Source organism: Ornithodoros turicata, chromosome 3 (genome assembly GCF_037126465.1).
Source record: "Ornithodoros turicata isolate Travis chromosome 3, ASM3712646v1, whole genome shotgun sequence".
Lineage (NCBI taxonomy): Eukaryota > Metazoa > Arthropoda > Arachnida > Ixodida > Argasidae > Ornithodoros > Ornithodoros turicata.
The window spans coordinates 75,528,236-75,543,696 of NC_088203.1; the positions used below are offsets into that span (position 1 = coordinate 75,528,236).

The 15,461-nt window shown below is 45.0% G+C and overlaps 1 protein-coding gene across 1 annotated transcript in view; it reads left to right on the forward strand.

Annotated features, from left to right (window-relative positions):
• LOC135387349 (homeobox protein orthopedia B-like) overlaps window positions 1-15,461 on the forward strand; it is a 44,106-nt gene that overhangs the window by 12,463 nt on the left and 16,182 nt on the right. Inside the window, exons 2-3 of the mRNA XM_064616579.1 lie at window positions 4,492-4,688; window positions 5,839-6,212. Coding sequence (XP_064472649.1) covers window positions 4,505-4,688; window positions 5,839-6,212 — 558 coding nt within the window. The 5' untranslated portion in view covers window positions 4,492-4,504. The remainder of the gene's footprint in view (window positions 1-4,491; window positions 4,689-5,838; window positions 6,213-15,461) is intronic.

The following is a 15,461-nucleotide window of genomic DNA, read 5'->3' on the forward strand; positions in this document are numbered from 1 at the left end:
CAGCAACTCCCAGCCAAGTTCCTGTAAGGTGCCTGTCGTGAGATGTGCGGTATGCGGGCGTGCATTGTCCTGTAGGAGGAGGACTCCTTTGGTGATGAGGCCCGGCTTTCCGAAACTGGAGGTGTTCATGAATGATAGTGTTCAACGTTCCCACACAAAGGTCCGTCTTTCGAGCCAGTTCGAGACATGTTATCCGTCGGTTCTTGAGGATCGGGCGCTCCACAAGTTGGATGTTCTCAGGAACTCTGACACTGGGCTCTGAGCCGTCCCAGCCGGGATCGTCCTCCACTGATGTACGGCCGTCTCGGAACCATTTGCGCCACTCAAACGCTTTGCTGCGGCTAAGTGTATCGTGGCCATACTGAGCCTGAAGTCTTCTGTGAATTTCAGATGACTTTAACCCTTCATTCACGAGAAACTTCATGACAATTCGCTGTTCGATGTGCGCGCTCACCTCGTTGTTGGCCATCTTGTCCAGCACGTGTATTCTGTTTTGCAGAAACTTTGGACCACCATGTGGTGATTGCGGAGGCCTGTCGCGTGCGAAAATGACGAAAAAGAGGTAGCGCGAGTCATTTGTACACTCAGGAGACAGAAAGTCCCGGTTTAACTTGAGCACCCCTCGTACAATGTTATAATACGAGGAATGATAAAAAAGTATGCAGAATGAATTTATAGTTTAACAAGCGCAAAATACATACAAATTTGAAGCTTATATAGTCACCAACGAGGTAGCCCCTTCCGGAAACCACACTCTTAGCCGGACATGTACGAGATACTATCTATTTTTTTTCTTTCAAATTCAATTCAATTCACTATAAAATGTATTTAAAATATGATACTAAATAGTGAAGGAGGAACGTACTTAAGATACAGTACAACCACTTGGAAAAGAAATGAATTAGCGCAGAATAGTAAATACTTAGAAGGTATTTAGGATACATATAACTTAGTTGAGTATATTAGCCAGGAAAGTGATTACTGTTTTTTATTTTTTTATTTAAGCATGTTCATTATATGCTGGTTGTGGGATTTGTATTTCACAGTGTTCGTCGGTTACCCTTCCTCTCTTTCTTTGAAAAAATAATCTTAAGTAGAAAATACTGAAAAAGTATTTTGAATACAGCTGAAATACGTTGCGGGAAAAGTACTGAGTACGATACTGAAATACTATTGCACAAGTATCTAAAACGCGCTATTTTGAGTACGGTACTCAAGATACGTATACAAGCCTGCACTTAGAGCAGCGCTGCATGTTTGGACTGTCCGAAACATCCCTGGAAGTCTTCTTCGGAAACAGCAAAGAGCTGTCTCGTCACGTTCGTTTGTATCTCTCTAACATTGTGTAATCATTTTCTTTCACGCGCATTTTTATTGCTTTAGATTTTATGACTCCTCTCTCTGATTTGTTTCATTTTTCTAAAAATGAAGATTTCACGATGTTCTTTTGATTCAAACGAACACGACGAGACAGCTGTTTGCTGTCCCCCGACAGAAATGCGCAGTGGCGCCCAGGAATATGCCAACAGTGGACTAACCTGGATAGAAAATGCAGACACTGAACTTGGACTAACTTGATAATAAACTAACCAACATGCTGTTCCGGCGTGTCCGTCCTGCTAAGCCTAACGGTAGCTAAAGTGTGATTTTCATGCGCTAAGACGACTTCGACAGACATCGAATGCCCCCCCCCCCCCCCCCCCAAGGAACATGCCGCCTGGCAGGCTGCCAAATCGCTCGGTATTACCTCGTCACCATCACCACCGCCACCTGAGTGGTTATTAGTGATATCGGATTTGTAAACACGGCGTCTCATCTTACAAAGCGGTTGAGCATTTTCTTTGTTTCGAGACCGCGAATTTCGAGATCGAGAATTTCGCAACGGGGAATGTCGAGGTCCTCCCGCTGTGCTAAGTGTGCACTTTTCGAAGCGAACGCCACAATAACAGCTTCATGCATGACGATGGGGTGAGATGTTGATCTTGATGTTGGAAAAAAAAAAAAAAAAAAAGCCTGACTAGCGAAGGGAACTACCTTGATGGTAACGAAATTCCAAATTTGTACATCTTTTACTGATATAAATCCATTATGGATACTTTTTAATCAGTTCCCGCATATACCTGACGGCCACGGTGCTTATTTAAAAAAGTACTAATGAAAACCCTGTTAGCTTAGCAATTTTGTATTATGAATGAGTGACGTCAAAAGAGTTAATTAACGAAGACAGCGCACCAAACGCCAACGTAAAAGCAAACAAGCCACAACCTTATTTGATTTATTTATGCCCATCTTCCTTTGGACGAGATGCAGTAAATTAGTAATCAGTTAACGTGAGTGCTTTCCGTCATGCATTCTGATTTGATACTATAATTAGGTCATTTAGAAGACGCTTCAGTTATGATAAACACAGCCATTCTTCATTATCGTTCGTAAGAAGGATATTCATTGTGTTGTGTCGCAGGGATTCCCTTGATGACGATCTGTTGTAAAAATTCCTTCTGCGTAACCGATAACATGACTGGAGGATGTAGAAGGAGGAGTCTTCTTTGCTTGTAAGACACCAGGAACGTGAAACCAGAGTACCAGAGTAGGAATGTGGAAGAGTTATTGCTTCAGTATCATACTGGTTGTTGATCAACATGTTGTGGTTAGAATGTTGTGGTTAGATTGTGGTTAGATAGGTGGGCCGCAGCTGCCGCCAAATCTGCCTACTCATTGCCCTGAATTCCAGTGTGGCCGGGGACCCACTATAGGGTCAACCGGTGTCCCTGTTCCCCAAGAACCTTGAGCGCCGTCCTCCACTGATGTATGGCCGTCTCGGAACCATTTGCATCACTCAAACGCTTTGCTGCGGCTAAGTGTATCGTGGCCATACTGAGCCTGAAGTCGTCTGTGAATTTCAGATGACCTTAACCCTTCATTCACGAGAAACTTCATGACAATTCGCTGTTCGATGTGCGCGCTCACGTCGTTGTCGGCCATCTTGTCCCCAGCACAAGATACATACATACATAAGTTCATTTTTAAGAGGCATTTCCTTTGTGGCTGAAGAAGAACAAGAAGACTCGTCTGGTATGACAGCGGAGGAGCCATCCGACGTAGACGAACCATCGGTGAACACAGCCGTGCGGCCTCTGTACTTTGTATCCAGTGAAGTGAAGGTGTAACAGCAAAATATTCTTCTTCTTCTTCCCATGGAGAATGGCCATTAGCCACAAGGGATTGTCAAATTATGATTCCTCGGCTACGTGCCTACCGCCCTCTTTGTCGTTATCTTCGAAGAAACGATTATACGAACCTTTTCATCCCCTACGCTGTTAAAACAGAACTTCACCACATAGCACGCACCTAGCCAACCATCATTTCGAATGATATCATTTTGTGCATTGATTTGTTGAAAATAGGAGGAGGCGACTATCTGAGACACATTATGCTTGTCCCATATAGGCGCCTCCCCCCTGTTTTGAACAAATCAGGACACAGAATGATATCATTCGAAATGATGGTTGGCTGGGAGCGTGCTGTGTGGTAAAGTTCTGTTTTAACAGTGTACTTCGTAGTGCTAGAAATCTTGACAGAATTTAAGAGGTAAATACGGGTAAATTTTAACGACAATAACCACAGCACACACACACACACACACAAAAGAAAACAGAAGCAGAACAAAAGAAAAGAAAAGAAAACAGCGGCGCGGGCAGTAGTGAGCAGAGAACAACAACAAACGGATGATACGTAGGATGCATGCAATGACATGGGGTGCAGTACCCTACCCGATTACATGTGAGACGAGTGACATGAAAATGAAACTATATGTGAGCTAAGTAGCTCACAGAACAATTACGTGGTCCTCGGGTGACTGTGCAATACAGAACAAAAAGATCAACAAAAAGATCACGAAATGAAGAAAAAGGAAGCACTGAGGGTCGTTGGGAAATTCAGAAAACGATTTCAGGTCCCTTAACACTTTTCAGGTGTTGCATACGAACGTCGGAGCACACACCCGTTGGAGTAAATTACCTTCTAGAAAGCGCTCGGCTTTCCGATATGTTTTGAACAACACACTGTTTCTGAACTGAAAATGAACACAGTCCGCACGGATCATGAGGCATTTTAAAGCGTGCCTACGCACGAGTCTATCTGTGCTAAAATCCTACTTATCCACTCCTAACAGAAGGCATCCCAGTATGTGTCCGTCTTGTGGTTTTAAGGTATCCGTCAAATGGCGTTGATATATGGGTTGTAATCAGTTGGACCGTCTCGACACCCAGGATATTCAAACGGGAAGCGTGATCGTAACATGTGCGCCGAATTTTCGAAGCAAGTAAATCCAGGTCCCGTAGGTGACCTCACTGTAGAGAGGTTTCATTGTATATTACGGCGTGAGCCTCTTGGTGTTTCAACATGCAGTGCTCACACCTTCGGAGCCCCCTACCGATTTCCTGTACTGAATGTAGTTTGTTTTAATCTTTGCATCAATGCTTGTGTGTGCAGTGCAATCGTTTCGATGGACGTGAGAGTGGCAGGATCCCTATCTGCGTCCCACGTGTCTCCGATGCGGAGCCCTATGGCAGAGCTGCACGAGGGCCGGCAGAGGGCGCTGGAACTCAGCCTTCACCTCCTCAAGACCTATTCTTCGTACAATGCCGGCCTACAGGGAAACCCACACCACACGACGCAGCATCACCACGGTTCGTACATCAGCATATCTAGCGTCTCTAAAACGACATCGAGGAAACCTCTCCAAAATGTTGCTGTCTGTTAAATCGTAGTAAGAGAAAGTATATACAAATTGGGCAGATGTTGAATGTTACGAGCACGAAAGTGCGTCAGAAAACACCACTTTAGAGCAATAACGACTTAGAAAAGTAAGCGTTCAGCTATCCAATGAAGTAAAGCCTTTGCAAGGATAAGATTTGAGGGGTAGCTTAGATAGGCTAACATGGGGTGTCTCGCTTGTAATAATAATAAACAGGTTGTTCTCGTTCAATACAATTTTTATGAATTTTTGCATATTTTATCGCGCCGGTGTGACCAGCTTCTCCATGGCGCTTGGTGGGTGTTAGCACTGAGTGGCGAGCAGTGAGCTCGTCTTAAAAGATGGCTCCAGCCCGTATGTTATTGAGATAACTAGACATCCCAAGGCGCGAGTGTCGGTGCTACTCCTCAGTACCTTCGCAATTGTTGAAGGGTCGATGATCTAGTTTATCGAGGGCGTTTTTCAATATTTGCCGACCAGGGTCGAAGCGTCGATAGGTGACCAGCACGTGCTCCGTGTCCTCCAGGGTTCCGCATGTTGAACAATTAGGCGAGCCAACGACCCTATCTTATGCAGGAATGCTGCTGTTAACGGGACACTGAGTCCACTCTTAAAAATGAACTTCACCGCATAGCACGCTCCTAGCCAACCATCGTCGCAAATGATATCGTTATCTGCCCTGATTTGTTCAAAACGGGAGACGTACGCCTTTTTTGCGACACTTATGCTGTTCATAATTGTCACAAAAAAGGCGTACGCTTCCCGTTTTCAACAAATCAGGGCAGATAACGATATCATTCGAGATGATGGTTGGCTAGAAGCGTGCTATGCGGTGAAGTTAATTTCTAAGAGTGTACGATGAATTACGAAGTCGTTACGTTACATATATTATGTCCTTGGTTCTTCATATTAACTATACAAGGATACAATACAGAACGATAGAATAGCGACATAGAGATTAAGCTAGATTAGAGGAGGTATTTCCGCACGATTGGACTTGATACGTGTAACCTGACTAACGGACACTTTCAACATCACTTTAACTCGTTGCACAATCTTCACCCACCATTGACGACCTCCAGCACCCAAGACCGAACTCAGTCCTACGTCAGAATCCCTCAAGCCTTCGGACCCTTCGGCCCCTTCTCAACACGGCGTCACCCTCCAAGTGCTGGAGCCCGCCGTTCCCTCTAATACTCACAGTGGGGGAATTTCAACCCCCGGAGGCCCTCCGCAAACCCCTTCGCACCACGTCGGGGGCTCCATAGGAGCATCGAACACCATGGTGCACGGAGATGGGACCGAGAAGCCAGCCAAACAGAAGCGACACCGGACGAGGTTTACACCGGCCCAGCTTCAAGAGTTGGAGAGGAGCTTCTCAAAGACCCATTATCCAGACATCTTCATGAGGGAGGAATTGGCCATGAGGATTGGTCTTACAGAGTCCAGGGTTCAGGTAAGGCATGAATGTTTCGTGTTAAGGACAGTGGTTTATTCAGATTCGCAAACACAGAGCGGGATTGGGGGGATGGCCGGGTGAAGTGAAAAATTGAAAAGGAGTGCCATTTTTACAGTTTAATGTTGGAACAGCTTTACGTATCATTGTCGACATGTGTCTAAAGCTGATGTAGAAAAGCCCCCCCCCCCCCCCTCTGTCGGAATGTAGTGGGTGCACACGAAAGAAAGGGAGGGGGCGTTGCCAAACATTGGGGGCGTAGGGGGATGTCTGCATAAAACACTGGTTAGAGCGCTGTACATCGTTTAGTATCTGCTGAAAGACGACTCAAGTCCAGCCAGGGCCGGAATGGCGAGTAGTAAAGCGCTTTGTGTCGTCTTATTCAGTGCGTATCTTCAACGTGAACAAGACATTGATGAATATAAGCATTGATCATTGGCCCCCTTTATCGCAAATAGGTTGTCATTTGGGTTCACAACAAGGCTGCTGGTCACAATCAGTCTGCTGGTAGCCTTCCTGAGGGAGACTGGTTTCACGACTGTATATTGTCAACAATAAGTGCGAGCTTCCGCTTATTGTGAACTGCCGACACCGTATTTTGTAGACCTGTAGTGTGTTATTTTGTTTTCCCGCTTCGTTACTTGCGTGCCCGTGAATATGTGAGGGATCCCTTTGTGACTTAAAGTTTTGATTCAGAGTTTGCAACGGAGCAGGTAGCACTCATGGTGGGTTACTGAAAGCTCCATGGTTTATCTTATTTTTCTAATATACTAACTAACTAACAAGGCCGATATAGGATTCAGAATTAACTTGTAAGCAAGTAACAAAACACAAAAGAATGTATCTCTTTTAGTGCGACTGAGGAAAAACCGAGAGAAAAAAGAAAGACACCTAACAATAACAATAAATACATGTAGTGACGATGGATGAGGAATTTTGCCACTTAATTTGTGGCTCACTACCCCAGGGCACAATGATTAATATGAGGTATGAAATTATGAGATTATGGGTGATAATAATAATAATATAATAATAACACTCTAAAAACAGAACTTCCCCGCATAGCACGCTGTGCGCCAACCATTGCCAAGAATGATAGGATTATCGCTTCTGATTAGAAGAGAGGGGGGGACGAACGCCTTTTTGTGGCAATTTTCATATATCAAAATTGCCACAAAAAGGCGCTTTGGGCCCTTCCACAAGCGCAATGGGGCAGTGTACCGCCAAAACGGCGGAGAATGACCCACCACATCATCATCCCTTTTATGTGTGTGTGTGTGTGAATGCGTTGCATTTCGGCTGAGTTATGCGTAATGACATTACTCATTACTTGAGTTGAAAGTTCGCGCATAGTTTAAAACCAGCAATTAAGAATCGTGTGTGGTACAGGCATGGAAAACCTCCAAGCTGTTTTTTTCCCAGACACGCTTATCACCGACCGGGTTGCCAAGAAGGAGGCCCTCCTCTATGCTGAAATTAATCTTACCTATATGGCAGCAAAATTATGATTATGACACTGCTCTAATCTCGACGGAATCATTCGTACGTAGCGAATATGCAGAAACTCTAATCACTATCACCAGTAATGCGTACCGAAGTAAAGTATCACGTCTCTTTATAGTACACGCTTCAAGGACCACGTACACTGTTAGAAATGAACTTCACCGCATAGCACGCTCCTAGCCAACCATCATCTCGAGTGATATCGTTATCTGCCCCCATTTGTTGAAAACGAGAGGCGTACGCCTTTTTTGTGACAATTATGAACAACATAAGTGTCACAAAAAAGGCGTACGCCTCCTGTTTTGAACAAATCATAGTTCAAATCATGACGTTCATTTTTAAGATTGTCTTAAAGATGACCGGGAAAATGTAATGCCAAAGTAACGTCATTACTTGATGAAAGTAATGGCGTTAGTAATGCATTACTAAGCATGAAAAAGTCTGGAAGAGAGGCATATTACTCGTTAGTTTCTCCTGCATACATCTCGCCAGTGCAGCGAAAGCACGCTTTACAGGAGACGAACGGATCTGTGGACGTTAGCTTTGTCTCACTTAATTTCCTATTTGAAGAATGTCATTAATGTTGAGTTCGTATTCAGAAACAAATCTTAGCATCTCCTTTTGGGAAGTGAAGTACATTATACTTTTTGACAGCACTGAAAAGTAAATATAAAAACTAGAGATCTGATGCGTTGAAGTAACCAAGGCTTGAGCTGGAATAGCCAACAAACATTTATTCCGTAGGTTCCACAACGAAGTAAGTGACAAGTAGACCGTATAACACTATCATACGCACGCGCAGCACTAGTCGTTGCGTGCAAAACTTGCCGCGGAACGTAGCGGATAATTTGCGCTTCAAACGCCATTTCTAGCCAACCATCAGCCTGAACGACATCATTATCTCCCCTGATTACTCTAAAACAAGACGCACACGCGTTTTTGTAACACCTACACTCTTAAAACAGAACTTAAACGCGTAACACGTCAAAGACCAAGCATTGCACTGAATGATCACTCCTGATTTGTGAAACGTGTGGGGTTTACGTGTTTTTGTGACAATTAACGTACCTGCACGATTGTCACAGAAAGGCGTACACCTCCCTTTTCCAACAACAAATCAGGGAATAGAACGATGTCATTTGGGATGATTGTTGACTGGAAGCATGCTATGCGGTTGCGATAATTGTAACATAAAAGCGTACGCCGTAACGGTATCGTTCCCTGCAACGCTTTGCTTTCTGCGTGTTTAAAATAAATTGTGACCATCAGCTTCGTCTTGACCCGAGCCTACACTCTAAAAACAGAATTTCACCGCATAGCATAGTGCGCAAACCATTGCCACGAACTATAGAGCTTTCTACAAATTAAGAGCGATAAAGGTATCACTCGATATGTGGCAATTTTTATACATTCTAATTTGCCACAAAAAGACGTACGCCTGCCTCTGTCTTCCTTCCAATCACAAGCGACAACCCCATCATTCATGGCGATGGTTGGTGTACAGCGTGTTATGCGGTAAAGTTATGTTTTTAGAGTATGGAACAACATATGGTGAACAAAGACTACAATATACACTCCCTACTTTGCTCCGTAATGTTGGCACATATCTACCAAAGTCCTCCAAAAGATACAGAATACTTCTCCAATTAAAACTAAAATTGTTTTCTATTGCCTTGCCGATGTGCCATGTATCTTTAAAAATATTTTTGGTGTTATCTTGATACAAGCTTGTTTGTGCTGCTACTGTATGAGAGCAAAACAACAACAACAACATAGATGAATGGATGATGATGATGATGTGGGATGTTTCCCTGCGTTGAGTGCAGGACCCTACCCCATTCCAAAAAGGTTCACATGAAAGGATGAAGAGGGAAGGAAAGCAAAAGAAACCCCTAGAGTTCTTGAAGGAGGCCGGTGGCCCTCAGAAAGGAAAGAAAAGCGCCAAGTGCTCGGCGCTGGTGTGCAGGGTTACTCCATGGGTCGAGAACTTTGCAGATGTTGAATGGCCTCTGATACAGCAGTTCAAGTTGACATTTAAAGGCCCGTCGCTCGCATACGTACTGGCTACAGTCTTCTATAAGGTGTCGGATTGTTGCCGGGAAACCACAGTTGTACAAGGGAACCACAGTTGTACTCGCCGGTACTTGAATAAAAACAACTTGAGATCCGGTAGCTTCGTACGCAGACCACGCGCATTCCACTGGAGGATAGTAGCCCGCTTATACAGATGGTCCATGACTCGCGGTCAGAAACTTTTCCGCAGCGAGTAAGACCTGGACCTCCTGGAGTCCAGCGGCGTCCGGGTATGCCGCTAAGATGGCCTTGAGGACGGCTAGAATCAGAGGGACCAGCACGGCTGCCGGGGCACCACCGCTCACTTGTCGCTTGTGTATGAGAGCAGATGCCTCGTCAAGCCTTGGAAAGTGAATTTTTGCATCTGCTTCCAATCACTCGTGTGATCAAATAAATATTATTATTATTAGTAGTAGTAAGCCTAGCCTACTCAGTATTAACAACGTTTCATGTGATGTATATTGTGAGCGTGCTGTCGATGGAAAAGACATAGAGAGAGAGAGAGAGAGAGAGAGATGAAAACAAAAACATTAAAAACGTGAGCAAAGCACTCCGAGCAGTGACACTACTTTCGAGTTCCCAGTCACTTGAAAGGCGGTTTGACTTCACGTCACGCGTTAGCTCTGTGTGTTTCCTCGCTTCTTCTTTCCCTCGCCTCGTGGTCGCATATCGCAGTTTTCCGATCGGGTTCCGCTCGTATTTTACCTTGGCGCTGCCATTTGTATTTTCCCGTTATCGTCCGCTGTCGGGCACTTTCCTCTCAGTGCGCTGTTACTTCTGCTACCATGCCATCCTTGCTGCACTAACAGCGGGGGAAAGGGCGTGGCACAGCGGTGGCCAATAGGCGTGCCCGCTTCCTTTGATTGACAGGTCACCCTGGGGAGCGTCTGCAGATCCTTTCCCTTCCGCGCATCTCTCTTCTGCTTTTGTTTCCGAGGAAAAAGATCGAACGAACCGTCTTTTTGCTTTAGGGGGCGAAAAGATACAGAGTCAGCGCGATAGTCAGTATATTCGCGAGCGGGTATTCCGTAGAGAACCGCGGAGTGTCACTAAGGGAAGTGTTGCTGATTTAGTTACAGTACGACTTTTAAAGCAGAACTTCACGGCATTACGCGCTCCTGCTCAACCATCATTCAACGGAAGAACATCAAAGGTTGAGTCTAGCCCAGACGCGTATGTACCCTTTTTTGCCCTTATGGTAATGTATACCAAAAGGTATACGCTGCAGTCCTTTTCCAAATCAGGGGTGATAAAACGAGGCACTGTCAAAAAGTAACCTTAATTAATTAATAGTTTAATATATTTTTTATTTGCGCAAAATGTAGCAGAGAGATAAAAAGCTTGTGACATAGTCCCCCCCACGTTCAATGCACGTGCGCCACCGCTTCACCAGCGCTCCAATGCCGGAACAAAAAGATTCTTGCGGTTGACTGTGTAGCAATTCGTGCACCTCCTGCTTTACTTCGTCGTCACTGGCAAACTTTTTTCCACCTAGCGCTTCTTTGAGTGGGCCAAATAGGTAATAGTCGCTGGGCGCAAGGTCCGGCGAACATGGGGGATGGGGAAGACACTCCAGACGAAGGTCCTTAATTTTTCCACGGTCGCACGAGCTGTGTGCGGTCGCGCATTGTCATGCTGTAGCAGCACGCCAGAACTGAGTAAGCCACGGCGTTTAGATTTTATCGCGGGCTCCAGCTGTTTCTGGAGAAGCTGACTGTATGACTGGCTGTTGACAGTGGCTCCTTTGAGCATGTAGTGCTCCACGATTGGGCTTTTTGCATCCCAGAAAACAGTCAGCATTATCTTGGCGGCCGCCGGAAGCGAACGAAACTTCTTTGGCTTCGGTGAAGTGGAATGCCGCCACTCCTTGCTCGCCCTCTTGGTTTCTGGCTGGAAATAGTGCACCCAACATTCGTCGCCAGTGACAATACGTTGCAAGAAGTCGTCGCTCTCAGCTTCATAGCGCTGTAACAGCCTCTAACAGGCGTCCATGCGACGTTCCTTGAGTTACGGAGTCAAGTGCTTTGGTACCCATCGGACTGATATCTTGTGGTACTGTAGAACGTCGTGAACATTGTGGTGCGCCGAGCCATGACTGATGTTCAAGTTTCCAGCCACCTCGTCGATTGTTACGCTGCGGTTGTCCCGTATGACAGCTTCCACTGCAACGATAATGCCAAGCGTTGTGGCAACGGTCGGCCGCCGAGGTGCATCAGCCACAGATGTGACGACAGATTTAAACTTCCCGCGCCGCTCGTACACTTGCTGCAGCGACAAACAAGTATCCCCATACCGGGCCACCGTCCTCCGACGAATATTCGTTCCATTTTCACATTTACACGTTAACAAAACGAACGACTGAACGCTGCTCCTCGCTGGTGTACACGTGCAAGGGGACAGCCATCTTTGATATGGCCTGATGACGTCACGCTTCCCGTCATGCCAACTTTCCGCCTCTCACTGTTTCGTCTCGCCGTGGGAAAGAACATGTGTGAAGCAAAATCGCGCACTGCGCAGTTTCGATTTTTTTATCGGGATGTTAAGATTACTTTTTGACTGAGCCCCGTATAATGATTGCGTGCAGTGGTTAGGTTTGAACGTGTTATGTAATGAAGTTCTGTTTTTATAGTGGTGGTTAACCACTTCGAGAACAACGAAAACATGCACGAAAAATGATAGAGATGCAAGTGTAATGTCGACGTGGCATAAATAGCAGAACATAGCTTGGAGACGTGTTATCAGCATCGCACAGAACACTGAAAACATTACCATGTTCCATAACGGAGATAATGTAGCATAGCGGCACTCGGAGAAAAAGGAAGAGATGGGAAGCAATTCTAGTCCTTTCCGGGACAAGGTGCATCGCCACAACCATTACTCCCTTTCGGGACTAAATGCGCGCAAGTCTATGCAAATTTAGAGACTATTGGCAGTGATGATGAATATTTTTTTCGGGGTCAGAGAGACTTAAAAAGAGAGTATTTGCAAAAAAGGGGACTACACTCTAAAAACTGAGCTTCGTCCGCTTGCATAGCACGCGCTCCTCCAACCATTACCACGAATGATAGGGTTATCGCTCTTGATTCAAAGAGAGAGGGGGGCGTACGCCTTTATGTGTCAATTTGGATATATGATAACTGACAGAAAAAGGCGTACGCCCCCCTGTCTCCTCGAATCAGAACCGATAACCTTACCTTCGTGGCAATGGTTGGAGAAGCGCGTGCTATGCGGTGAAGTTCAGTTTTTAGAGTGTAGAAGCTATAATTGTTCCCCAATTTACTCGTTTCTTTCTCATAATGCAAATGTAGAGCACACCGAAAGTGTTTCGACGAAATCCTGCTCGCAGCTTGTTCCGTTGACAGTATAAAAGCACCCTTTGAAGATCCCGTTTCACAGGACCACAGAAACAAGCATCACATTTACTCCGAGCCACACAATGATAAAACAAAGAAAAAAGAAAAGAGAAAGAAAAATAGGCAAAGAGGGGGTTCTAAAAACGATCGCATTTGATATTGCATAATTTATTACCGCAGTTTAATACACCTCCATGCCTGTGAAGCGCAGAAAAAATGCCTTCCGACTGCGCTGTGCCAACTATTTACGCGAAATTTATGCTCCCTATTTTTTGGAATGCAAACTACGCATGTTCTATTACGCATGAGGACGACCGACTATAACTTCCGTATTTTCGGTCCAATTTAAATAAAACGTATTCATCTTCGTCCAGAAGGGAACCTCTATACGAGCATTCATTTGTCATCTGCAACGAATTTTGAAGAAACTTTATTGCGTTATCGCATCCACCCTTAAAAAAAAAAGTGTCTCCCGACAGAGGTGGGTTAAACCCGTGGGTTTCCTTGAACGAACTCCGCTTTCCTCGAAGCAGGCCTGTTTGCGAAAGACTCGGCGTATAACGCTTTCAAATTGCTGCGATCAGAGTGGAAGGCGTCTGGGCTTAGCGTCCGAAGTGGCAATTAAAAGAAGGCTGGGGAGGAACGCCTAAATTAGTTCGCCCAGTTAATTAATTGCATTGATTTTGCCGAGCGGAACGAGTTTTTTGCACTATGTTTCCCGCAAGCACATGAGACACTTCTTATTATGACAAATGACTTGACGCTGTCAAATTTGGGATGTACATTAATCAGATTCCGCGATGGCACTAAAGTATATCCAGTGTGCAGTTAAAATCTGTCGACGTATTTTAACAGCTGCCCTCACGTGAACAAGCCCGAAATAGCGTGAGCGTGCTATAAAGTCACACAACGTGAGCATATTCGTGAGAGATGTGGCCCTTTGTATGGTGTGAGTGTGACCAACTCCACAGAATAACATCGTTGGAAAGCGAGCACAGTTTAGGTGCCAAGCAGAATTGCGATATATCAAACTGAAGCTGTATAGAGCGGCATTGCCGCTAGAACGACGAACTTGTTGGGCAATGTCCTCAAGAACGCACTAAATGAAGCGTTATAGGCGAGCTGTGACATATTCTTCTGTGGGAATCTCGTGATACTATGATGTTGTAGTATCATTGTGTCTATCATGACCATTATTTGTTGTCCAATAATAAATAGTCAAGTCATTTAAACAGAAAAAAAGACGAAGTGATCTACGCGAATAATGAATGTACCATTGCACCAAATTATTTAATTAGACGAGACTAATACCTAACATTTGTGATATAGGCCCGAGGTGCCTATTCGAAAGTTTTAGAGGGCTTTCGGAAAAAAACCTCGGTCGGGACCTTCGGGAAGGCGTTCTACAGCTTATTCATCTTCTTCTACAATTTGCCAAAGGACACGACGGGTGTTCTTTTAAAATTGAGCGAATTAGACTTAGGGAAATATAGAAATATTATGGAGAGCGATTAGTCGTACACAATTAACTAATAAGGCACGATGAAACAACACTGGCGACTGCGATACACGGTTGCTACAACATCCAGTCGGTTTCGTTCGCATAGAGCGCTGTCTCTTAAATTTTGGTACATATCAGTCGTGACACCCTGCACGCAAGAGTATCTTTATATCCGGAAAGTTTTGCAGTACCGTGAGTGAGTGAATGAAAAAGAAAAAAAAGAAATGGAGAAAATTGGCACCACCAACGTGGAAGCAGGCTACTCCATACCACGTAAACAACTCAGAACACACGAACGTACTAGACACTTGGAGTGCAAACACTCATATACGAAGAGTCACACAAAGTCACAACAGTAAAAAAAATAAAATAAAATATTAGAACAGAAACGGAAACAGAGGCACAAAGGTCAAAACTTATCGTCGGCACCAATTTCACACAGGAACGAGACCAATGCACGCAGCGCAAACTGACTTTCATGCTGGGGTCGAGCACCCAAAACCGTAGATAACCCAAGAGGGCGACCGTAATTTGCATTGTGTCACATCCGTTATATCGTATCGTATCACTTTTTGTGGCTCCGACTCATTTAAAGTCAGGGTCATTTCTTCATGGGCGCATTTCAACGGCACACGCGTAATACACACTCGATACAGCACGTTATAGCCACATTTTCGGCAGTGCTTAAAAACACCTCTCGGTCCGTGCTTCCCACGTGAGGATATCGGCGAGTAGGAATTCTCTCCGCTCCAGTTCTGCCTCAGAGCAAGCGGCATCGTTTTCCCGCCCCATATGACGCCTTCCCTGCGCAACCCCATC